The sequence below is a fragment of the Mauremys reevesii genome, linkage group 5 (genome assembly GCF_016161935.1).
Source record: "Mauremys reevesii isolate NIE-2019 linkage group 5, ASM1616193v1, whole genome shotgun sequence".
In the NCBI taxonomy this organism is placed as follows: domain Eukaryota; kingdom Metazoa; phylum Chordata; order Testudines; family Geoemydidae; genus Mauremys; species Mauremys reevesii.
The window spans coordinates 115,221,115-115,246,051 of record NC_052627.1 but is presented as its reverse complement, the minus strand read 5'-3'; the positions used below and the strand labels follow the sequence as shown (position 1 = coordinate 115,246,051).

General features: G+C 43.1%; 2 protein-coding genes across 9 annotated transcripts in view; one reads left to right on the top strand and one right to left on the bottom strand.

Moving 5' to 3' along the window:
• The window catches only part of TBC1D14 (TBC1 domain family member 14), a 103,859-nt gene that overhangs the window by 3,608 nt on the left and 75,314 nt on the right, over positions 1-24,937 (bottom strand). For 6 of the 8 annotated variants that reach the window (XM_039539775.1, XM_039539777.1, XM_039539773.1 and 3 more), the window contains 3 exons: positions 21,750-21,859; positions 12,094-12,352; positions 6,908-10,087 (listed from right to left, as the gene is read on the bottom strand). In XM_039539775.1, the coding sequence (XP_039395709.1) occupies positions 10,022-10,087; positions 12,094-12,352; positions 21,750-21,859 (435 nt within the window). In that variant the 3' untranslated portion in view covers positions 6,908-10,021. Of the gene's footprint in view, positions 1-6,907; positions 10,088-12,093; positions 12,353-21,749; positions 21,860-24,937 lie in introns of those variants that run through there. The other 2 variants (XR_005598966.1, XR_005598967.1) reach the window with 1 other exon arrangement.
• On the top strand, positions 26-2,472 carry CCDC96 (coiled-coil domain containing 96). Its single transcript, XM_039539781.1, has 2 exons — positions 26-1,060; positions 1,780-2,472. The coding sequence occupies exons 1-2, from the start codon at positions 176-178 to the stop codon at positions 2,323-2,325; spliced, it is 1,431 nt and encodes a 476-aa protein (XP_039395715.1). The 5' UTR covers positions 26-175; the 3' UTR covers positions 2,326-2,472.

Sequence of the window (24,937 nt, the reverse complement as noted above, 5' to 3'; positions counted from 1 at the left end):
TTCACTGAGTGGTCGACCCACAGTTTGGGGTGTCGGCGCAGTGTCTCCGCCGGGAGGAGGCTGCTCCTCTCATTGGCTGAACGAGTCCAGCCTTGTTGCCTTGGCAACGGAGAAGACGGGTAAACAACGAAGCGAGAGGAGCTGAGACCGGCCGGTAGAGGGGCCAGCTGAGGGGATGGAGGGGGAGGGGGCCGAGGCCCCGGGTCAGCCCGGGGAGTCCCCCGTGGAGGCAGCGGGCCCGGGGCCCGTCGCGGAGGAGCAGGCGGCCGCGGAGGAGAGGCCGGAGGAGGCCGGGGGCGATGGTCCCCCTGAGGAGCCGGCGGGGGAAGAGGCTGCCGCGGAGGAGGGGGCGGCAGAGCCGGAACACAGCGCGGGCACGGAGCCTCCTTCCCCGGCCGCTGAGGGAACCCCCGAGGCAGAGGCGGGAGCCGCCCCAGAGGCGCCCACCAGCGCCAGCTTCACGGAGGGCGAGGCCGAGGAGCCGCCCCCGCTGCAGGTGGGGGAAGTGCTAAGCCCCCGGGCGAGCTGGGCGGAGGCGCGGCCCAGCCTGCCCCTGCTGGAGCCGGGCAGCCCCCTGCAGGAGGAGCAGGAGGACGCGGAGGAGGCGGCGGCGGCGGAGCAGCGGGAGCGCGCGGAGCTGACCGAGCAGTACCGGCTCCTGCTGGCCGAGCGCGAGCGCACGCGCCGCTACAACGGGCACCTGCAGTTCAAGCTGCACGAGCTGTTCCGCAAGAAGGGCGAGGAGCCGCCCCGCGCGGAGCTGGAGGAGCTGGTCTCCGACAAGGAGCAGCGCTACGCCCGCTACCTCGCCATGCTGGAGGAGCTGAGGGGGCAGCTGGCCCAGCAGCGGGCCTGGTACCAGCTCCAGATAGACGCGCTGGAGCAGCGCTGCACGGAGAAGCTGGAGCGGGTGAACGCCGACTGGCTCGCCTTCCAGGCCTGCAAGAAGGAAGTGACCCTCTTCACCCTGGGGCGCCAGCTGGGGGGGAAGGACGCTGCCGGCAAGGAGGTGGAGCACATCCAAGCCAAGGAGCAGCGTAAAGAGAACGAGATGAGTGAGGTGAGGCCAGGGCCCGCTCTAGGCACCAGCGCTCCTAGGGTGACCAGATGTCCTGATTTTCTAGGGACAGGCCTGAGTTTGGGGGCTTTTTCTTATATAGGCTCCTATTACCCCCCATCCCCGTCCTGATTTTTCACACTTGCTGTCTGGTCACCCTAAGTTCTCCAAGCATGTGCTCCGGGCGGCACTTTTCAAGGGGTGGCCGTCTGGCCTTTCGGGGGCAGCACTTTTCAAGGGGCGGCAGTCTGGCCTTTCGGGGGCAGCACTTTTCAAGGGGCGGCACTCCATTTTTTGGGCTTTTTTGCTTTGGCAGTGGCACTCCCCCCCTCCCCCCCCTTTTTTTGTTTTTGCTTGGGGTGGCAAAAAACCTGGGGCTGGCCCTGGGTGAGGCCACCCCTGACATGGTACTTGTGCTTCCAGAGCAGCGTCCATGAAACCTATGGGATGTGGGGCCACAGCTAGCATCACATTAGAGAACCTCTCCCTTTAATGTAGATATCTTCAACTTTAGGACAGATTTGTAAAAGCAGTTAGGCACCTACAAATGAAGGAGCCACTTTTTGAAAATCCTACTAGGTATCTGGCACCTGCTAAAAATCAGTGGAAGATGCTTCATAGATTGCCATTTATACTTAGACTTGACAAAGCACAAAGAAGGCCAGTCCTGATAGAGAGGTGGATTATAAATCTTTCCTGGTCTCTCTCTTCTACCATTCTAGGTCCGCCTGGAAAACATCAAACTGCAGCATAAGATTGAAAAGCTTGAAGCAAGCCTGAAAGCTCAAGAGGAGCTGGCAGAAGGACTGCACCTGATAGACTTTGAGCAGCTGAAGATAGAGAACCAGACCTACAATGAGAAAATTGAGGAGCGCAATGAAGAGCTTCTGAAGCTCCGGAAGAAGATCACTAATACAGTGCAAGTCCTGACCCAGCTTAAAGAAAAACTGCAGTTTGTAGAAGCTCAGAATCAAGACCAGAGGGCCCAGCTGATGGAGACTGAGGCACTGGTGGCACAGAAAAGAGAGATTCTGACCAAAACCAAACAGGCTAGGGATAGTTTACGGGTACACAACTTGAAATTGCGACAGAAGTGTGGGCTTCTTGGAAGCGAGGCACTGCTGCGGGACTTCGAGAACAAGGTGGATGCTGCTGAAGTGCTAAGTCAGCGGCTGGAAATGCTGAAACGTCACCATGCTGGACTCACCCTTACTTGCAAAGCTGTAAAGAAAAAAATCAAGGAAGCAAAATCCTTTCTACCAGACTGAGGATTTTGGAGAAGAAAGTGAGGTTAAAAGACAGAAAAACAAAAATTGAGCACTTAAATTGGTTTATTTGTTTCAAATTGTTTTTCATGTCTAGGCTTTGAATATAGTAAAAGGGTGAAATAGTCTCAATTTCACATCTAATGAAAATTTTGTTTCCAAAGTTTTAATGTTATACATTCCATCAGGAGACTGCCTTGAAGTTGTGCCTTTTTCAATGGCTTATGAAGAAACCAAGCATATGTGGCTAATTACTCTATCATATTGATATTTTAAGTATGCATTTAAAACACACAGGCACTATTCTAATCGCTAGCAGCATCACCCTCTGGGTGTAAGCAAAAAACTGCAAGTCAAATACCCTCAGATTCCATCCTGGTTCTGCCACTAACTCACTGTGTGGCCTTGGCAGTCTGTTCCCCACAACTCTAAAGTAGGTGTACTTACCTACTTGTGTGTCAGACATGTTTTGAGGCTTATATCTTCAGAGAGTTTTACAAAAATTAAAGTGATATATATATATATAGAGAGAGAGAGAGAGAGAGATTGTAAATAATAATTTATCAGGAGCTTGTTTTAGTATTAATACATAGGAATTGTCTTGTATTTATATGCAGAATACTGTGCAGCTGTTAACTAAACCTAATTATCTTCAAGCTACAGTTGGTGAAGTACCAGTGATCTGCAGCATTTTCCCTATTGGTCCACAGAATTAAACATTTTGACAGCCAAGGAGCAGAGAGTTGAAAGGGAGTTCCATGAAAAGTTCTCTTATGAAGATGTTCACAGAATAAAAGAGCTGCAGAACTATGGATGCTAATGAATCCTTAAATCACCCCTGTAAGGGAGTTAACTTATTGGCCACTGGTGGATGAAGAATGCTTGCAGAGGGCAGAGCTGGAGAAGACTCTCTCAGCCCACTCATAGCATGCACTGGTCTAGTAAGTAATGAGTGGCTAGAGTAGTGACTGACCTTTTTCTGGTTTCTAAAGCTAGAAGAAATGTCTCTACAGCAGTGAAATGATGTGGGTCAGAACAGTGGTAGGGGGTTATAACTTCAGTACTTAGAGAGCAAGATGACAAGCAGTAATTTTAACACTGGTATTTACATACTAAGGTAATAGACACCTTAGATCAGGAGGCGGGCAAACTTTTTGGCCTGAGGGCCACATCAGGTTTCCAAAATTGTATGGAGGGCTGATTAGGGGAGGCTGTGCCTCCCCAAACAGCCAGGCGTGGCCCAGCCCCCTCAGCCTATTCGACCCCCTCTGCTTCTTGCTCCCTGCCTCTCCCCCAGGACTCCTGCCCCATCCAACCCCCCCCCCCCCGTTCCCTTGTCAGCCCCCCTGGGGACCGCTTCCCCATCCAACCACCCCTTCTCCCTGACCACCCTTGGAATGCCTACCCCTGTCAGCCCCCTGCTGCCCCATCCAACCCCCCCTCTCCTTCGTGACTGCCCCCCCCAGGACCCCTTCCCCCCTCCTCTGACTGCCCCAAACTCCTCTGCCCTCTATCCAACCCTGCCCCCTTACCACGCTGCCTGGAGCACCGGTGGCTGGCAGTGCTACAGCTGTGCCACCCAGAGCACCAGGACAGGCAGCCGTGCTGCCCGTCTGGAGGCAGCCACACCACCATGCAGCACAGAGCACTGGGTATGGCCCTGGCTCTGCAACTGTGCTGCCTGGCAAGAGCTTACAGCCCCGCCACCCAGAGCATTGCACCAGCGGCACAGTGAGCTGAGGCTGCAGGGAAGAGTCCAGGGGCTAGCCTCCCAGGCTGGGAGCTATGGGGCTAGGCAGGAGGGTCCCATGGGCCATAGTTTGCCCACCTCTGCCTTAAACATACTTTACATGGAGATCCAACTCTCTCCTAACCCCAGTAAGTCATGCTGGTTCATCTGTGGCCTTAGTACAGATCCTAAACTGCACACGTTGATGCAATAAGCAGCATTAGACATAACAGTCTCAAGGTCTGCACATGTTCAACATACATCTGAGAAATGACAGCATCAAGAGGTTCTAATTCCAAAATGAACAACAAATATTCTTGCCTTCTCAGTAACAGTCCAGTGCACTAGATCTGGGCTAGAATCAGCAAACAAACTTATTCTGAGTTTTCTTAGCTCAGATATATAAAAGTAGATTAAAAAGCATTAAGTTTCTAAAAATGTTTATAACTATTTTTTTCTAAGTGAGCTCTGAAGTAGCTTTTCTGAATAACCTCAACATTGGGAAAAAGAATTGATACCACACCTAAAAAATTCTCAGTTGGGAGGGAGGAATTGGGATCATAATGGAAAGCTGACATTTTATTACTGAGAGCATAAAAGCTGGAGAGATGACAGTCTCTGAAAACAATCCCGCACAGGCTTGGAAAAGGTTAGATGCCACAGTATAGGTTTTTCATCTTCTCTAATTAGTTTGCTTTGATTTTGGGGGGGGGAGGGGGGCACAAAATGGTTAAAAGTCACAACAAAACAATTCAACTGTACTAAATACCCCATTTTTATGTCTGTTGGTTTTTGGTGTTCTACTAAATCTCCAGTAGCAATGAGAGACTACAGAGTAGGTTGACTAATTGGGGCAAAACACCACTACCCAATTTAATGTCTTCTAGACACTAGCCAGCACAGAGACATATATCAATAAATATAGTGGTCAACATCTTAAGTGAAAAAGGGAAATTATTTATAAAACCCTGTTTCTTTCAGGTTAAGTCTAGTTACTCAGGCAAATAGTTAAGCTCGTCTCCAGCTAAAATTTTAAGTTAAAGATCTCCTGTTGTGCAGTAGAGCATCTATTTGGTTTCCTACTCAATTGTTTTGGTAAAGAATGTCATATGAGTAATAGAGTGTAATTCTGTTACAGGGAGTCTATCTACTTGAGCCTCAGTATGATGATCAAGTTACAGTTCTCTCACCATAGAACAAGCTTCATAAACACCATCTTCTGTTGTACTTACTACTCCAGAGGAATAGTATCTATTATTCCTATTTGTTGGTGTATGTTCCAAAGCCCTACCAGTGTAGTTGGATTTCCTTTAGGTCATAAGACCATAAAAATGGCTATACTGGGTCAGACCAAAGGTCTATCAAGCCCAGTATCCTGTCCTCTGACAGTGGCCAGAGTCTTCTTACACTTGTTCCTTTGGTCTTAAGCCTCAAGTAAAAGAAAGTGTCACATAAGCCATTTTCTTTTAAGACTTAAGCAGCAAGAGCTAACATTCCTTTCACTTTCAGGTACATATGGCCTGGGGGAGGAGAGGCTAGTAGGCACAGAAAAGAAGCTGCTCAGTGTGGAGGTTTGACTGAGATAGGGGAAGAATGTAGGGAGCAAATGCACTCTGCAGCTGTTAAAAACAAACAGTCACTTAATCTTATGCAACTTCCTTGGGACACAATGAGGAAAAATTCCCAATGTTGTGAGAACAAACAATTACCACTCTGGTATTCCAAAGCCCTTCTTCCAGAGGAAAATGATTAGAATTTGAAACTGTAACCAGAGGTCGGCAACATGTCTGTACATGGCTACAAGTGTCCATGGTAAAAATGTTGAGGTCTGGGGGGGGTGCTCACCTCAGGCAGCTCCCCAACAAGTGTCTCCCCCTGTGCTGTTGCTGGCAGAGACGCAGCCAGGTGCCTCTGCAGGAACGCTGACTCCATCCCTCCTACCCCCACAAACGCTGACTCTGCAGCTCCCAGCCCATTGGCCAGGAACCATGTCCAATGGGAGCTTTGGGGGCAGTGCCTGTGGAGAGGGCAGCACGCAGAGCTGCCTGGCCATGCCTTAGTGTTGGAGCCGGAGAGGGGACATGCCGCTGCTTCTGGGAGCTGCTTGAGGTAAGCGCTTCCCGGAATGTGCACTACTGACCCCCTCCCACACCCCAACCCTCTACCCCAGCCCTGATCCTGCTCTCCAAACCCTTCATCCCCTGCCCCGCCCCAGGGCCTGCACCCCCAGCTGGAGCTCTCACCGCCCCCCCAACCTCCTGCTCCAGCCTAGAGCCCACTCCCATCCCCTGAACCCCTCATTTCTGGCCCCACCCTGGAACCCGCACCCCCAGCACAGAGCCCACACACCACCTCCCACACCCCAACCCCTGCCTCAGCCCAGAGCCCCTTCCCACACACCCCCGCCAATGTCCGTCACTACGTCCAGTAATTTTGTCAAGTGTCCATCATGCTACACAGTGGTGCTGACCCCTGACTGTTACATGAGACTCAGGAGATCCATGGACGACTTTGTTCCCTTCCTATAGGAAAGTAATAGTTCCTGTATGGTACCATATTGTAAATCTGAAAATCCCTTTTTTTGTAAACCTTATGTGCTAGCTGAAAAAAAGGAAGAAATTCCAAATATTTTCAAGCAGACTGGGATTATAGCAGTCAGAACAGGGAAGGGAAAATAAACAACTTTTTAAAAAAATACACTATGAAATTGTAGCATATGCAAAGTTGGGGTTTCTGTTTCATTCAGTGAATGGAGTCAGGAAGAGGAGTCGATTCCTTATCAACAGGTTGGGTATTGGTATATAAACTCAGGATTTTGGCCTGGATTATACTGTAATTGACACCATGTAATCTAGGTAACTTTACATGACTATTTAATAAAACCATATTTACAGTTCAAAAAAGTTCCAGTTTGATACACTTACCTAAACAAAAATTGATAATCGTACATAAAAACAAACATGATATACAGAGAGTGTCTCAATAGTTCTTTACATATTGTTCTAGTATTTAAAACATTCAAAAATAGAAGCCATTATAAAGTACCTTTCAAAATGAAATTCTTTACTAAATGATACATTTTGACTATTACTGATTGAAGATGCAAAATATTTTGTTTTACTGTAAAGTGCAGGTTGCACAAAATTCCAAACCAGGTTGCAGTCTTCCTAGTTTCTCTTATTTGCTGCATGTAAAGTGAAAGTTGCAGACTTCTAAATTATTGCAGCATTTTCATTTTTTAAACCTGTTGGGGGGAAAAGAACAGCTCTCTGTTTTGATGGAGAATAGGGAAATCTCAATGCATCATGTTACATGTACCCCTGAACAATACAATCAAGATGGCAAAATCTGGTATGCAATCCCTGAATTTAATTATGAAAACCTTCCTTAATAGCTAATTAAGATATTTGGTATGCTGTCAGAAAATTAAAAAGCTATAGTGGCAAATAATCCTATTCCATTATTACACATCTCAACAGCATTATCAAAATTCAATCGTATTTTCAAATCAAGTATACTGAAAAGTTTAAACTGCATCTTTAGGCAGGTGAAAAGTTTTCCCAAATACAGGTTTTTAGTTTAAAACAAACTGTGCAAAGCTCCTTATTGCATTGCTTTTCTTCATTACTTAAAGAACATACCTTTATGTACACAAATAAATCAATTAGAAAATATATACATCTTCTAAGAACCAAAAAAAAAAAATCAATCACAGAACAAAATAATTACATCTGCAAGTAACAAACAGTGCACAAGTGCTGCAGCAGGCCTTTTTCCACAACCAAGTCCATTTTCAGTGTTAACATTAAACATCCAATTAGGTGGGGAGCAAAATGAGACTGATTGGGGATGGCTGCTAAATATCCAGTGGCAAACATTGCATTCCAATAAGGTAGGTGAACCGTGTTCTGATACACTTGGTTTAAAAGAACCTGCAAATTAAGTTGTAATGAAGACTAAGTTACAGTTTCAAAGCCAGCTACAGTACCATCTAACTGGATGTATACTGAGGAAAAGGTTGGTCTACATAAATACGTAATGTATAGTACGTAAATGTATAGTGCAAATGTTCTGGATGTTAGGCCTCTATATGCCTTCACAAAAAAGGCATATCTGTGATATTAAAAAGATAATGTAGATCAAAAGGTACCAACTTTCCAATTTTCTATTGCACTTCATAGCATCTACAATGTCAATACCAGTCATGAAAGGACTAAAGCTAAGCTATTTCTGATGAGAGAATGGAAATGCCATTCTGATGCCTGGACATTTACCTTCAGTAACTGGCAGCATAGTACAAATTCTAGTGAAGAAATTAATGGCCAGCACCAGAAATAAGCTAAGTAGCTAATTATGGTAGGTGTACAAAGTGCGGAAGGGGAAGAAAGGCCAAAGAGGTAACAGACTAGCAAGCTGCATTTGCATTACATTCTCTCTGAAGTGACAGAATCCTGAAGCACTTATTTGGAAAAATCATTGTTGCATTTGAGTCTTTTTAAAGATTACGGTCAAAATGCCACTTAAGGAAAAATATTACTTCACTAATGGATAGTATTTTGCATGTATCCTATAGACATTTTACATTATATGCTGTATGTACTTGGAATTCAATAGTGTGTGCAAGTATACTTTCACTTTTATTCCAGTTGTGTTAGTTCAGGTTCTCTCTCATCTATACTTGGGTTTCAGACAACATTAGAGCAGCCAGCATAAAGACAGACTGAAGAGTGATTGTGAACATAAGATCCAAAGCTAGAGAGGATTCAGAAATTCCCATTTACAGCTCTCAAATGCATATTGCTTCAGTTATTTTCCCTTTTCAGTGTTGAAATTCATATTATTTATAAAGCAATTTATCCCATGCAGTTTTTTGTATAGTGTACAATGTAAATCATGGACACTTATGATTTACAATCAAACATTCAGTTGATGAAGGCAGAGAAAACTTTAGCTGTATAACAGAAATATGCAATTGCAGTTTGCCATCTGCATAACTTGCTCAGGCGTAGTACCGTGTGGTACAGGCTGGTCTTAAAAACACCATTATCCTCAATAAGAACTAGATCAATGGATGAATTTTACTCATCCCTTTAGCAAATTACCATTTCTTAACACTTTCCCCAGCAAACCTCACTTGCTAATTACCATTTACTAGCATCTTACTTCTGTTCAATAGAGGCATGGGAGTGAGCCAATGGGAAATAATGCTATAGTAATAACTACAGATCATCCCTTGGAGAGCTTAGTATCCAGTGGGATTAATATGGCACTTTCCCAATGCATCCATATTGGGAAACACTGTTGCAATGCAGGTTGAAAATGGACCATGTTGCTGTACTGCTAGTCTGACTCCTCCCTCCCTAGTTTTTAAGTGTATTTCCAACTTACCGGGGTGTTTTTGTTTGGTCTTTGTTTCAGTTAATGGGCTGGAATGTAGTTCTATTTTACTTTCACAGTCTCTTTGGTAAATGAGGCCTATAGCTTTTAAAAATAGGGGACATTTCTAAGAAAGTGATCCTTACCTCACTTTACTATAAACTCCAGCACCAGGTACTGAACAGGTTCTCCAAATCCACCTACTCTTATGCATGTATATTCTGGTTAAGAATCAAACTGGGGAGTAGCTTTCAAAGCAACTCACACTGTTACCAATTACCAGTATTTAAAAATACTTACACTGAAATTAAAAAAGGCAAGCTTAAAATTGCCTGGTTTCATTGCCTTCATTAAAAGTGCAGAATGCATAATGCTGTCCACAGCACTCATTCCAGTAAGCTTCTTAAGGCTAAGCCTTGGTTTTGTTACTTAAAAAGTTTTTCTTTTCCATTTTTTCTTTAAGGCCAATTCCAGTGCTAAACAAAACTCAAAACAACACACTTATTTGCAGCTCTAGGTATTGAGTTCATCTTGACATACATTTGCCACTTCAGATTCTTTTCCCTTGAATGTCAATTTGAGGCAACCATAGTTTCAGTGTTTGAGTGAAGGGCTTCCTCTTTCCACTTCCCGGTTGTCTTTCTGCAGTGCAACCAGTACCTAGACATTTCAAAAAAGGGAGTTGAGAGGAAGAAAAAAACCAAAACACAATTAAGTTAAAAATATACTTTAACACATTTGGTTACAGTGCACCCACAAGCTATTGTATGATTTTCCCATTCAGTTACCTCAGAGCAAGGGTATTTAAAGAAATTATTTTCAAAAAAGTTTCAAACTTTGAAAGAACCTCTGCTCTAAATGGGAGGTCTGAAACACAGCTAACATGAAAAGACTTTGGGGCATTCTGCCATGTGGGCACTGTGTCACTTTGCCATCCCATTTGACAAGGTACAACATCTAAGGTGAGGAGAAAAAACCAAACCATACACCACGAAGCCTAGAGGTTGGGTTCTCTGCTCTGCCATGCTTATAGTAGAACATCTCTTTCTGCCACCAGAAATTGCCTCAGAAAAAACATAATGCCAAATGAATCTTAACTGTCTGAGACTGTAGTGAATAAATGTTATGTTAGCAGTAACTATCCAAGAAAAGGACTGAGTTACTGGCTTTCAAAGGAAGATCTCAAATGGCACTGCACTGATTTGCTTGTCTAGATCAAGACACTGAAGTGAACACATTTACACCTTGTAGCCCGGACGCTCGAAACAAACGTGCCGCAGGACACAACTGTTTGTGGTCTACCCTAGGGCTCAGCTAAGGTGGTCTCTACATTTTCACGCTTCAGCCCACAAAAAAAAATGCAGCTACCGGTAAGCAGCTTCTTTCTCTGCAGAAGTATGAGCAGAAAGCCAAATTTGCCTTGCCATATTCGACCACTATTTGGCTGAGGTTATGACTGGGGATCCTAGTTTTCAGTGATAATTTTGTTGTTTTATCTGATAAAAACATACATACAAATGTGTGTTTCCGCGATTAAAATGAAGTGCTGAACTTTAGTTTCCCTACCCACCATATATACAGATATCAGTTGAATGGGTTTTATTGATATATTTACAATTTTAAGCACGTTTGAAGCCTACCAGTGCCAACCATTATGATAAAATAAAATGAATAGAATAATTCAGTCACAGTGTCTTGTTTCTTTACTGTTGTCGATAGCCCTGCTGTTCTAGCCTTGTTTTCATTTCTTTTCATTCAGTTTCTGTTTAGCGCTTTCCATATGTTCTACAATTGTCTGCCTTTGAAAGTAATCTACAGCCCTGCTGCATACAGTACAGAACAGCCTATTACCATCAGTGTGAAATTTGTTCTTGCCAATCTCAATGACATGGTGTTTAAAGTTGGCAAAAGTATTCAGCATCTTTTCATACTTTAATTACTCAGATCTAGAGGCTGAAGTGGAATTTAAGATGCATTAAAACACAAACCCTTATATGCTGTTGAATAACCTCTATATGCCGAAGCAGTTTATTGAAGTATGTTTAGTTTAAAGCGCATTCAAAAATCAACCACAAGAGGGGGAGGTTGCATGCATTGCATAAGTGACATTGGTACTTTCAGTAAAATTTAGTTAATAGTAAATATGTTTTTATTTTTTCACAAAATGTAAAAACTAAAGATTCTCTGTAAAAAATGCAAATTCCAGGTTTTCTGAGGCAATTGGATTTTTAGGATTCCTGTTAATTACAACAGTTTGGCAACAGAGTGCTGCTGGAGTGGAGAAAATTCATACAGGATTCAGTTCTCATCTTTTCCCACAAAGCAAACCTTTTAAAAAAAAATGAAGTTTAATACTGAACTAGGTCTCAGGGTTTTTTAGTCTCCTTTGCAATTAATAGGAGAAAAATGCTGTGCACTGCCACTATTCAAGCTTGGATCCACCACAATTTTCTCGTAATGAGTATCGATCCGGCTCCTGATTTCCAGAGGGGAAACGTTCAGGACAACCAGCCTTTTCACTAAACGTTCACCTGCCAGCATTATAAAATGATCTACAAGCCTACCAAACCGTAAAATATACTCCGCTGCACTGTTATGCATTTTCTCATGCGTTGCCAAATGCTCCTTCATTTGTTATACAAAGGAGACAAATAAGTTCTCTTTACCTGAGCCCACTTTTTGTTTCTACTTTGCATCTGAATCGCAGCTATAGATGTGAAGAATTCTTCTGAAGGCAAGTCCTCTGGTAACTTTGTTAGGAACTGGGCTATGTGAATAAAGTCCATTTTGGTCAAAATATCTTCAAAAAGTCTTAATATTCCCAAGGCTGTACGGAATAGGAACTCCTCTCCATCCCGGCAGAACACATCCCAGACACGACATGCAAGGTCTAGTGGCAAAGACTTGCTGTACAATGTGAATATCCTGAAAACAGAGGAAAATCTTTAGGATTAGGATGCAAGAAAAAAAATTTAAGCAGCAGCAACACAGAGGTATTCAAGTCTTAAATAACAGCTGAATAAGTTTGTTAGTGATCAGATACTAGAAAGTTCATTTATATTTGGTATAAATATATACACTGGTTCACAGAAAGTATAATTTAGATTGCAAAGCTATTCAAAATGTGCTAGGTGACTTACATACCTATAGGAAGACCCAGTTCCTTTCCCTAATGGGCATAAAATCCATTAAGAGAAAGAATGGGGGAAAAGGGATGCAATATACAGAATAGCTTGAGTGACATTAGGCATGTCTTATAAATTAAGTTTCCCCACTGCACTCCCCTGCCAAAACTCCTTTTGTCTTTTCTCATGCTAATTTCCAGGGATCTTATGCCATGCCTCTCCCAACATTTGACCCTGCTCCCCTCCATATAATAATATCATATATGGAGATATACCTCTCTCATAGAACTGGAAGGGACCCTGAAAGGTCATCAAGTCCAGCCCCCTGCCTTCACTAGCAGGACCAAGTACTGATTTTGCCCCAGATGGCCTTCTCAGGGACTGAACTCACAACCCTGGGTATAGCAGGCCAATGGTCAAACCACTGAGCTATCCCTCCCCTCTTTATGATGAGTAGTTCTCTCAGGATATGTAAGTGAAATAGGTGGCTTATTTCGTTTGTTCCAGCGGCCATGGAAGAAGTAGGTCTTCAGGTAGGATTTGTGTACGGAGAGAGTAGTGGAGCTTTGATATCCAGTTTGGAGGAAGATGATAAAGAAGGTGTGGCAATGGTTGCAGAAGAAACTGACAAATTGAGCAACATGACTGACATAGCTGGTGGAACACAAGGGTGGAAAAGTTCTGGTAATGAGATAAGAAGGTAGGGGAACAGTGTTTAATCTTGAGGGTGATCACAGGAAGCTTGAATTTAATGCAACAGAGAAGGGGAAGCAGCTGGTAGGATTTTAAAAAAAAACGAGACATGGGGCCAGGAAGATTACTTTAGAGACTGTATTCTGAATAGGGCCTGGAGGGGACAAAATGCATGTTGGGGTGGCCAGAGAGGAAACAGTTCTAGTAATCATGATGGGAGATGAGGGTTTCAACAACAGCTTTAGCAGTGTGGCCACAGCTAAGATTGAATCTTACTAACATTGTTTAAGAAGAAGCTGCAAGATTTGGACGCAGCCAGGATGCGTGCCGAAGGGAGAAAGAGGAATTGAAGATTACCCCCACACACACCTCCCCAAGTCCAGGCCTGACTGACTAGGAGAATAGTGACAGAAAATGGAAGTGGGGAGAATTTTGGAGAAAAGGTCAGTTCAGGCTACCCTGAATTTAAAGAGATGGCAAAATAACCAGTGGGGAATGGATGAAGGGAGAGGCAAATGTGTCAATCGCAGGGAAAAGATTAGGTAGTTCAAACTGCATGAGTAGATGAATGTGCCAGAGAAAGGCTACAGAAACAATAGCCTAAGAGAGAACCTCCTACTTGGTTACCACTTCCATCATCAGCACCAGTCCCTGTCTTGTTCTGGGCGACAGATGAGTCAGACTGATTACTCACTCCCTCAGGACTGGCCCCACCTTTATCCCAGGAACCTGAGGCTCCTCAACATCAAGGTCGGGGTCTTCCTCCTCCTGCTATCCATTGTCCGCTCCACATCAGGGACTATTTACGGAGTACTACGGGCACCAGCACTCTTCTTGCAGTCAGGCTGGGACACCTATTGGCCACCCACAGCCTATCCTTACCAGTAACCTCCACAGAATCCATGGGATGCTGCTCAGTCACAGAGGTTGCACTCCTCAGCTCGCTCTAAGGTGAGATTGCTGGGCAGATTGGTGATGGGAACTGTGGACCAGTGAGGCACCAGTGAGCCTTTCCTGTGCAGAGCCCATGGAGCTGCCTCTTCCAGCTCCGCTAGTCCAGGAATGGGAGCCAGACTTGGCAAAGTTAACCACCCCTTCTTCATACCAGACAATAAAGCAGTGCCTAGTTCTTCCTCTTCTCCAATGCTGAAAGATTTCAAGGGCTATAAGGACAATTTGCGGCACATGGCTGCTTCACTGGGCATTCAGGCGCAGCTCTTGCAGGAGAATACCCATAAGTTAGTGGATATCCTGCAGCTGTCTGCTCCTGGGACAGCAGCCATGCCTATCAATGACGCACTTCTAGAGCCTGAAAAAGGTCCTCTGGAGCATGTTGTGTTTGGTACCATATACTGTAAAGCACACAGAGAAACGCTATTTCATCCTGGTGCAAGATTTTGAGGGCTTTTACTTCCACCTGGGCCCAAACTCCTTACCTATAACCACAGTGAATGACAGGACGTGGCAGGGCAGGTTTAAGTTCACTCTTAAGAAGAAGGTGTGACACTACACCCCATCTTCATCATGGGGGTATGATTATGACAGAATTATGATTAAATTTGTACAAAATGGGTCATGTGAGGTGTACTGGAAAAGTTATGATTTGCTGAATATTATCTTACTTGTGCATGCATCATTTTTATATCTGAAGTTATGAATATTGACTATGTATTTGTATTTCAAATGTGCTTACTCTGGGAACACCCACAGATAGCCTTTCAGGTACAACCATGAAGACGCTAAACAGTCCATAAACAGACAATGGACTGTGGAAGAGCTGAGCCTTCCTGTAAAATGTTTCAGCCAGCCTGTGCTGCTATGACTCAGCAAGGACATGTGACTACTGAACTCCACTTTGGTACCTGTATTTTTCCACAGGCTGGAATGGGAACTGAGTTTGGAACAAAGGGTTCCCGCCATATGGTAAAGCTATATAAGGTGGGGCGTTACATCATCTAGTTGCCTCACTCCCCACACAAAGATACTCCTGGAAACACCTGAGGAACAAAGACTGAACTGGGGGAAGTGCTGGTCCCAGGCTAAAAGGATTTCTAGCCTGTGTATGTAAACCTGGTGGACTGCTTCTATTATCAGCCAGAGTGAGAAATTGCTAATTCATTTCCCATGTAGTATGTTAGACCGTTAGACTTAGTTTGTGTTTTATTTGCTAGGTAATCTGCTTTGTTCTGTTTGCTATCTTTTGTAGTTAATAAACTTGTTTTTGCTTTATCTAAACCAGTGTGCCTTTGAGGGAAGTGTCTGGGCAAAAAAATCTCAGCTTAGTTAACAGAGACTTGTTGCATATCCTTCCCACATCGAGGGAAAGGTGAACTTTATTAATGAGCTTACCTTGTACAGATCCCTGTGCACTGCAAGATGGTATAATTCTGGGTTTATACTCCAGCAAGGATCCCAGGTGGAGTAGCTGGGAAATTGGGTGTTGACTCCTGCCTGTTTGAGTGGTTTAGGTACAGAACTCGGGTAGCTCAGTTTTGGTGTGTGGCACCACCTGCTGTCATGTTGGGTGCTAAAAGAGCCTGGAGAGGCTGAATCACCAGCAAAGCAGTGTGAGCAGGGCCAGCCCAGCTGGGTGGTTAGAGAGGTGCAGAGGTTCCCAAGGCTCCCAGATGGGGGTGATAACCCATCACAGAAGAACTCCAAAAAGATGGGCGGCCAGGAAAATTTACAGTTCCTCCTTCCTGCAAATGCAGATTGCACACTGGTGGACGCTGTCTAAGTACAACTTTGTAAAATGGACAGCTATGTCTAAATTTGTGGACCAGCTGCCTGAAACCTCCAGGCAGGAATTTCATGCATTTATCAGCGAAGGCTGTTTAGTGGCGAAGACATCACTGCAGTTCACACTGGATGTCACAGATGCTTCAGCCAGAATTATGGCCTCTGCGGTGACCACAAGAAGGGCATCCTGGGTGTAGAATATGGGCAATGCTCCAGATGTGCAGTAGGCCAGAGAGGATTCCTCAAGGAATCCATTTTGGGGCACGTGGAGGAGAGGGAGGTGATCAGGAACAGTCAACATGGATTCACCAAGGGCAAGTCATGTCTGACCAACCTGATTGCCTTCTATGATGAGATAACTGGCTCTGTGGATATGGGGAAAACGGTGGATGTCATAACTTTTGATATGGTCTCCTATTCTTGCCACCAAGTTAAAATAGTATGGATTGGAGGAATGGACTATAAGGTGGATAGAAAGCTGGCTAGATTGTCGAGCTCAACGGGTAGTGATCAACGGCTCGATGTCTAGTTGGCACCTTGTATCAAGAGGAGTGCCCCAGGGGTCGGTCCTGGGGATGGTTTTGTTCAACATCATCCCATCATCCAGATCATTAAGAAAGAACTGCACCCTCAGCAAGTTCGCAGATGATACTAAACTGAGGGGGAGAGGTAGATATGCTGGAGGGTAGGGATAGGGTCCAGAGTGGCCTAGACAAATTGGAGGATTGGGCCAAAAGAAATCTGATGAGATTCAACAAGGACAAGTGCAGAGCCCTGCACTTAGGAAGAATCCCATGCACGGCTACAGGCTGAAGACCAACTGGCTAAGCAACAGTTCTGCAGAAAAGGACCTGGGGATTACTGTGGACAAGAAGCTGGATATGAGTCAGCAGTGTGCCCTCACTGCCAAGAAGGCCAACGGCGTATTGGGCTGTATTAGTAGGAGCATTGCCAGCAGATTGAGGGAAGTGATTATTCCCCTCTACTCAGTACTGGGGAGGCCACACCTGGAGTACTGCATACAGTTTTGGTCTCCCCACTACAGAAGAGATGTGGACAAATTGGAGAGAGTCCATCAGAGGGCAATGAAAATGATTAGGGGGCTGGAGCACATGACTTATGAGGAGAGACTGAAGGAACTGGGGTTATTTAGTCTGCAGAAGAGAAGAGCGAGGGGGTATTTGATAGCAGCCTTCAACTACCTGGGGGGGGGGGGGGTTCCAAAGAGGATGGAGCTAAGCTGTTCTCAGTGGTGGCAGATGACAGAACAAGAAGCAATAGTCTCAAGTTGCAGTGGGGGAGGTCTAGGGTGGATATTAGGAATGACCATTTCATAGGAGGTTGGTGAAACACTAAATGGGTTAACTAGAGAGGTGATGGAATCTCCATCCTTAGAGGTTTCTAAGGCCTGGCTTGACAAAGCCTTGGCAGGGATGATTTAGTTGGTGTTGGTCTTGCTTTGAGCAGGGGATTGGACTAGATGACTTCCTGAGGTCTCTTCCAACCCTAATATTCTATGAAATGGTTTGAAATTTAGCTACCTGAGAGATTCCCTCTCCACCAGTGTCATCATACAGCAATCGTGATCAGTGGAGAAGTCCGAAATAACAGCCACTGGTTTAAAATGGGATAGTTACTGGTAACTGAACATTTTCCATGAGAAGTCTTACTCCAGCACTCCCTCCCCCAATCTTATCCAACATAGCTGAAGTTTCTTTACCTCTAGGACACACTGTAAATTTCATTTCTTTTCCTTTCCTTTGATGACGGGATGGTTATTTTGTTGGATAGATAACTTGTAAATTGGTAATTATATGCTGGGCTTGACATAAAATTTAGTGTCTGTGTATTATCTATATCTACATCTATCTCCTTGGAGCTTTTGGAGAGCTGCTTTTTAAAAAAAATTGGGAAAAAATATTTTTTGAAATTCAAGTCATTTCAATTTTTGATTTCCTGTCTACTGAAACTGACAAGAATAACTAGTTGACACTAGGGGGAGCTAAAACAGCTGTAAACTTTAATGCCTCTTCTAGTCCCTTGGATATCACTCAGGGGAAAAATTAAATATGGAGAAATGAGATTAACTTGATTTTACTGTTGTAAATTTTCCTCTTTATTCCCTCTACTAAAGGGGCCATCTTGGCAGGTGGATACAAGACCTTGTGAATCCTCATCTGTTTTTAGATGCCCATATATCAGTAGAAAGTGCTCTCTTCCACTTGGGGTTACTCCTGTTAGACATGCAGGCCTTTCCAGTTTTCTTTTGTGTCACATTACCTCTTGCACATATACTATGATCCAGTTTGGATCGACAGTTACCAAAGACATGTGTGCTCTGCTTGGGAGTTAACCTTTAGGCTACCTGGAAACTTCAGCTAATACAAAAATATGGCTGTCTTCTTACTTAACTGTATTTCTCACAAGAAGCATATCACACTGGTTCTTTGGAGACTACACTGGCTTCCAATTCTTTTTCAAGTGAAATTCTAGGAGTTAGCTAAGATTTATAAAACCCTTCATAGCAAGGGTTCTCAGACTTTTGTATTGGTGACCGCTTTCACATAGCAAGCCTCTGAGTGCGACCCCTCTTATACATTAAAAAGACCATTATAAATGTTGGATTCAAAGAGGGGTTTGGGGTGGAGGCTGACAGCTCATAACCCCCCCCCCATGTAATAATTTCATGACCCCTTGAAGGGTCCCAACCCCCAGTTTGAGAACCCCTGCTTTATAGTGTGGATCCCGGATATTTTAAAGTCCACTTCCCTCCACATGACTTAACCCAGCAGTTGAGATCGACTAAGATACTTACTCCAGGAGTCCCTAAAGATCACTTCTGAAACTTACTGGAAGATAAACTCTTGTGCCTTGAATACTGTAACTTCTTCCCCTCTAGCTGCCCTGACACCCAAATAATAACCTTGTGTGTCCAAAATGGATTTGCTAAAAGAATGTCCTTGCTCTATCCCAGGGATTCTCAACCTTTTTCTTTCTGAGCTGCTCTACCCCCCTCCCCCCCAAGCTATAAAAAACTCTATGGCCCACCTGTGCCACAATAAAAGCCAGGACCAGCATCAGGGGGTAGCAAGCAGGGCAACTGCCGGGGGCCCCATGCCACAGGACCCCCCCACGAAGCTACATTGTTCAGGCTTTAGCTTCAGCCCTGGGTAGCGGGACTCAGGGCCTTGGGCTTCAGCCCCATGCAGTGGGGCTTCAACTTTCTACTCGGGTCCCTGCTTAGCAGCCCCCCTGAAACCTGCTGCTCATGGCCCCCAGAGGGGGCCCTGGACCCCTGGTTGAGAACCAGTGCTCTATACATCTTTGACTCCTCTCCACTGGCTTCCCCACTTGCCCCTGGCCTAAGCTTTTCAAGGTTGTTTCCAAGGCTTTGTGCACCTCCAGTTGTCTCCCCCTTCTCATCCTAGTTATGCCAGCTTCACTGTCCCCTTTGTCCCCTCCTACTTCCACTTTCATGCTATCCCTGTACATGAAACAGCATCCCAGCCCCAACTCAACATATCCTCATCCTTCCAGTACGGCAATCCCTCTCAAAAGTTCGTCCCCCCGACCCCCCAAACTATACCACAGCTTTTCCATTCCAATTTTACATTCAAGTGGGCAAAATCAGAATACCCTAAATTTGCACTCTCCTTTGGATCTCCTGGTATGTCTTGTGCTATGTATCGGTCTCAAACTGCAAGCACCTTGGGACAGGGATTGACTTTAAGATTTGTTCCATGAATACTGTATAAGCACAATGTTGGTGCATTAACAGATAAATAGCTCTTGAAGATCATTAAGATATCCAACCTAGATTTCAACACAAACTCTATTATATTCATGCTATTTGTGCAGTTTTGTGTTCAAGGTTTTCAAAAGTGATTGATGATCTGTAAAATGAGAATAATACTTCCCTACCACACAGGGATGTGGTGAGAATAAATACATATAAGCCTGAAGTGTTATGAGATCTACTGATCAAAAACGCTATATAAGAGGTATTATTTTTATTTTAGGTGCTTCAGTTTTGGGGTATTTAAAGTTAAACACCTCAAAGTGTCTGATTTTCAGAGGACAGGAACTCACTTTCTGAAAGTCAGATCCCTTCTAGGGGTCTCCAGTTGACCACACCAAAATGGAGGCACCCAAATTCATTTCCCATTTTAGACAGTCTGAACCACTAAATGCCAAGGCATTTTCCAACCGAAGTATAATATTAAAAAAAAACCATTAACTGTGCACAACAAGCCAACTGAAAGGAATGTATGGTTAAGGCCGAAATGTAAAACAGGTTTAACCATTGGCAGAGATTTCTGGATGTAATCTGACCACATTTGAATGCTAATGTGGTTTTCCAGTCTCAAACAGTGAGTTTATCCAACCTAGTCACAGCACAAAAAATGGACAATACAAACCTATCTAGGTTACTTAGCAGTACTTATAATCTGAGGAAGTCTCTTGCATTGATGCACGTATGGATTTACTGTGGCTGGTGTGCCAAACCCCAAAACTCTGGGGCTGCACAGGGAGTTTAAGAAGGAAAAACCCCTTTACAATAAGGTGCCTCCCCTTATATTAAAGGAGCTTATGTAGAGGATACATTAAATGTGAGAAGTTGTGATAGCCCACACTGATTAACCACTTCTAACCTGAGCCAATTTAACATTAAAATATTGTGTTCTGATTCTGAGATTGCTATCAGGACGAATGGTTGAAATCTTGCTTGATCAGCCGTTAATGAAATTTCAGCTGTATCCAAACCTAAACTTGCAAACAGTCCCCTTGGAGTTCTGAAGCCAACATACTATCAAAACACCAGTAGCAGCCTCATATCCAACTACTCTCTTCACCCTGAAATTTGAAGGGGTTCCGATTTGTGGTTCCATTTCTAGCCAAAAGGCACTAAATCAGATTAAGGACTAATTTAAGGCAAATTTCACATTTCAAAACACTTCCAATTGCCAGAAACTAACAGATACTCTTTTGTTCTCTCCAAACCAAAACATTACGTTCCTGTCTACACTTCAACTTTTAACTGGTCTGTACCAACCAGTGGCACAGTTGGCTATAAACATGATTTGTGTCAACACACACCACAGTTAATACTGTGTTAATAACTCTGAAAACTAACCATAATTCATCCAACTAGATAGAGGCCTAAGACAACACATTTGTCTTCCCATAATCACTGATATATTGTTGTGTGGTCAAAAACTGTATAGCCATGCCTGTGCAACCTGTTTTTCTGGTTCTCCTTCCTTCCAGCTCCGTGCAGAAAATCCCATGCTGCGGCTCCCCATGTGCTGTTCTATATGCATGTCTCCCAGGCACTTTATCACCTACTCATGCAGTATGGGATAGCTACCAGTTTTTCCCCAGAATGCAGATTCAAATGTGTGGTAGATAGGGAGGTGCAAACTCTGTTGACACACAGCTGATTTGTGAAATAAGCTGATGCATGGACACAACTCAGCCATGAGTACGATAAAAAGGTTAGATGAATATCACAAAGTGCTTATAGAAATACGTTTCTACTTATAGCATGGATAGGAGTTTGTTTCAATTTTAACATGAAAACTACATTTTAACAGTAGACAGTTTTGAAACAAAGTTCTTTGCTGAAAGAAAGTACTTAAACAGAAATGCTGACTGAACCCCTACAAATTTTGTAAACTCTTTGTTATCTATTATATAAAAGCGTATATGACACTAAAAACTAATATGTACACATTTATAATTACACAGAACTCTGACCGTCTTACCAATCAATAAGATAGATGTCAGGAGTCAAGTTATTTTTTTTGAAGTGAGCAAATAACTTTGGCAGATTTTCCTCAAAAAAGACCTCAAATGCTGCAAAATAGGTCAACATCTGTGAAAAACAAAAGAAAAATCATTAGATATTTGTTAACTTTTTTTTTCTTTTGAAGTTTTAAGGATTTTAATTTCAGGACCATTTCTTGAAACAGGCACAAAACCTCAATAATATGAATTATACACTGTAAATTATGTAGACAAAGGTTTACACAAAGGACTTAAGTGCTGGCATGTGCATATATGTTTGAGTTCCATTCTGTATAGCCTCCTAAAGCTGTTCCAAAACAATCATTTCTTCTTTTGATCTAGACCAGTTTCCTTTTGGAAAGAAAAACACCAGCAGGTGAAATAAGCAATTTATTGGCTATTGCACTTAAATGTAATGGAAAATTATTATGATGATGATAACTTAAGGGTGCTTTCTGTTTATGCAGTAATCATCTTAGACTGAATGAATTCCAATCCGAAGAGTTTACAGCCAATAAAGTGAGGTTGGAAGCTAAGAAGTTTATTAACCTTTATTAGAGAGTTAATAACAACAGGTTATACTCTTACACACAATTTTCACTCATAGTATTCCAAGTGATTTACAAAGGCGGGTAAGCATCACATGCATTTTACAGGAAGGGAATCAGAAGCCTGAAGGTCACTCTGCTCAGTAACAAAGATGGAAACAGAACCCAGGTTTGACTCCCAGTCCAATGCCCTACTAGACCTTTAATAGGACAGAAATTGATTGTGAAATTTATGATTAAACAGCCAAATAAAATACAACACACAATATGATGTGTCACACAGGTGGAGAGGCAAACTGTTAATGAGTTAAAAACAAAAGATTTGCTCTTTTCTTGCTCCTCCCCCATCATGCCTTCTCTCAATCCCACTGGCTCAGCAAGGTTCTTCCCCTCTCCTCCCCCATTAATACATTTTTGGTTACAATATGTATTTATAATATTTCCTCCCTAAAATGGGAGGAACAGACAGATTCTCCCAACACAAATACAACCATTGTGGTGGGAACAACAGCCCTGCTTGTATGACACAAAGGAAAGTGAAGTGGATGGAAGGAAGAATGGAAGCGAGTGCTTTTTTTTTTTTTTTTTTTTTTAATAAAGTCCCCTTTAACCATTTGACAGACCCATTTTCTTTGCTTTTTAATATTTTTCTTCTTTTCCCATGTACATTCTGGAGCTTTTCTGTTTCAGCTGACTTGAGTGTTAAGCAAGCAGCTGGAAAACTGAGCCAAGGAGCACAAGAAGAACTTAGAGCAACCAATCAAAGAGCAATTACATGGCACAGAAATAATTATACAATAATTCTGCAAAATCCCTGCATTCAATGTGTCATTGAGAAAAAGCTGTACAGTGAACATGAAAATCAGAACTAGAGTGCAGGGAATTATGTAACTGGAGGAAAAAACGTCCAGTTATGCATTAGTAACAGTACAGAGTTCCTGCAGCTGGCTGTGAACTCTATTTCTCTACAGTGTAATTTAAAAAAAAATCTAAATGTAGGTAGATAATGCAACTTCCAGTCCTAGCTTCTAAACAATATTAATATTTAGATATTAATGCCAGTGCATACTAAAGCCTTTCAATTGCACAGCATTCCAGACACTGTATTTTATGTAACACTCTTACAATGGTCTGAAAAATGTGTTGCTGTATTGCTTTCATTAGACAGACAGCCTTACTAAAACTGAAATAATAGCTGAAGGGTATTTTATCTTGATCCTGACAGATTAATTGGTAGGTATTTTTACTCAAGATGGTATGTAACAGTGTATTCTACCATTTTCTTAAATATATCTCATGCTTCAAATATTGTGACCACCACAAGAGCATGGATGTATAATTTTTATTTATAAGTGGAATAAAGTGAAGCCCTGAAATGAATATGTAATTACAGACTCATGAAACAACATGAATTCAATAAAGCAATTACTCAACAAGCTACAAAAAAAATCATTAAATTACTAGAACTACTAGTAGTACTAATAGTTCTATGGCCATAAATGGAACATTTCCAGATAGTTTAGAAAATGTGAAGAATGCATGAATAGTACATATGTCGATTTCTCATTTTGGCAATCAAGATGTATTGAATTTACCTCTTGGATCAATAAATCTCGTTTACCTTAGAGAAGTAGAGTGTCAGATTACCATATCTGTTCCACAGATGGTTGAACAGGCACATCGGATCAGTACTGGATCTGGAAAGACGTCCCATCTCAAGCTCCCCTTACTAACCATCAGAAAACTCATCCTCAATCATCCTATCAAGTCGGTTACTTTTTCCTTACTACATCTCACTACATAGGGTGGCAAGATTTTCCCTAGGATTTTAATCTAGGATAGGCAATGGGGAATACTGTAGTCTTATTTCCACAAGCTCTCACCACCACCACTTTCCTAAAAGTATTTGTTTACTACACTTCCCATTTAGTTAATAGGGGCTAAAACTGATTTGTAGGGCAACAGTCCAGTGGGCTACCAGGCACTAACTTTCCACTGGAAAAAAAAGAGTTGTTTTAACAAGTATCACTCTGCTGCCAGCCTCATGGGTAATGTGTCTGTCTACATGAGCAACAGCAGTGCTCCCTCCCTATTGCTGGGTGCAGCCAGCTGGAGTCAGAACAAGATTGATCTTGCTGCTGCCAATGTGAATTGAGTTGCAACATGCCTCATTAAAGGCTTCTACTACTGATGAGTTTCAGGAATTGCAACAGAGCAGTCACATGTATCAGTCTCCTACTATACAAGGGCTGGGGAGGAAATGCTGACAGTCACTCCCACAGTGATCACTCTGTTCCCACTCCTTTTTTTCCCCTGCACTTGAACTTTTAAGAAACTATCATCGTATTTTTATGCATATACTTCTAGTTTAAAAAGAAAAAACAGGGAAGACGTACAAAACATCACATTTCTTTGTCAAAGCGATTTTCAAAAAAAACTCATGAGGCACCTACAACAGATTTGTAACAGCTACTACAACTGGAATGAAGTTTGGAAATTGTGGTATTTTCCTCATGTAGTATGTTATACATGCCAGCTGGGAATTTCAAAGGAGCCTAAGGAAATAAGGATTTGGTTGTCTAATCCCCTTAGCTACCTTTCAAATCCGAGCTGACACA

Coding starts and splice junctions, on each gene's coding strand:
- CCDC96 (XM_039539781.1), top strand. CDS start 176: ATGGAGGGGGAGGGGGCCGAGGCCCCGGGTCAGCCCGGGGAGTCCCCC. Junction 1,061..1,779: donor AAGAGAACGAGATGAGTGAG/GTGAGGCCAGGG, acceptor CTACCATTCTAG/GTCCGCCTGGAAAACATCAA.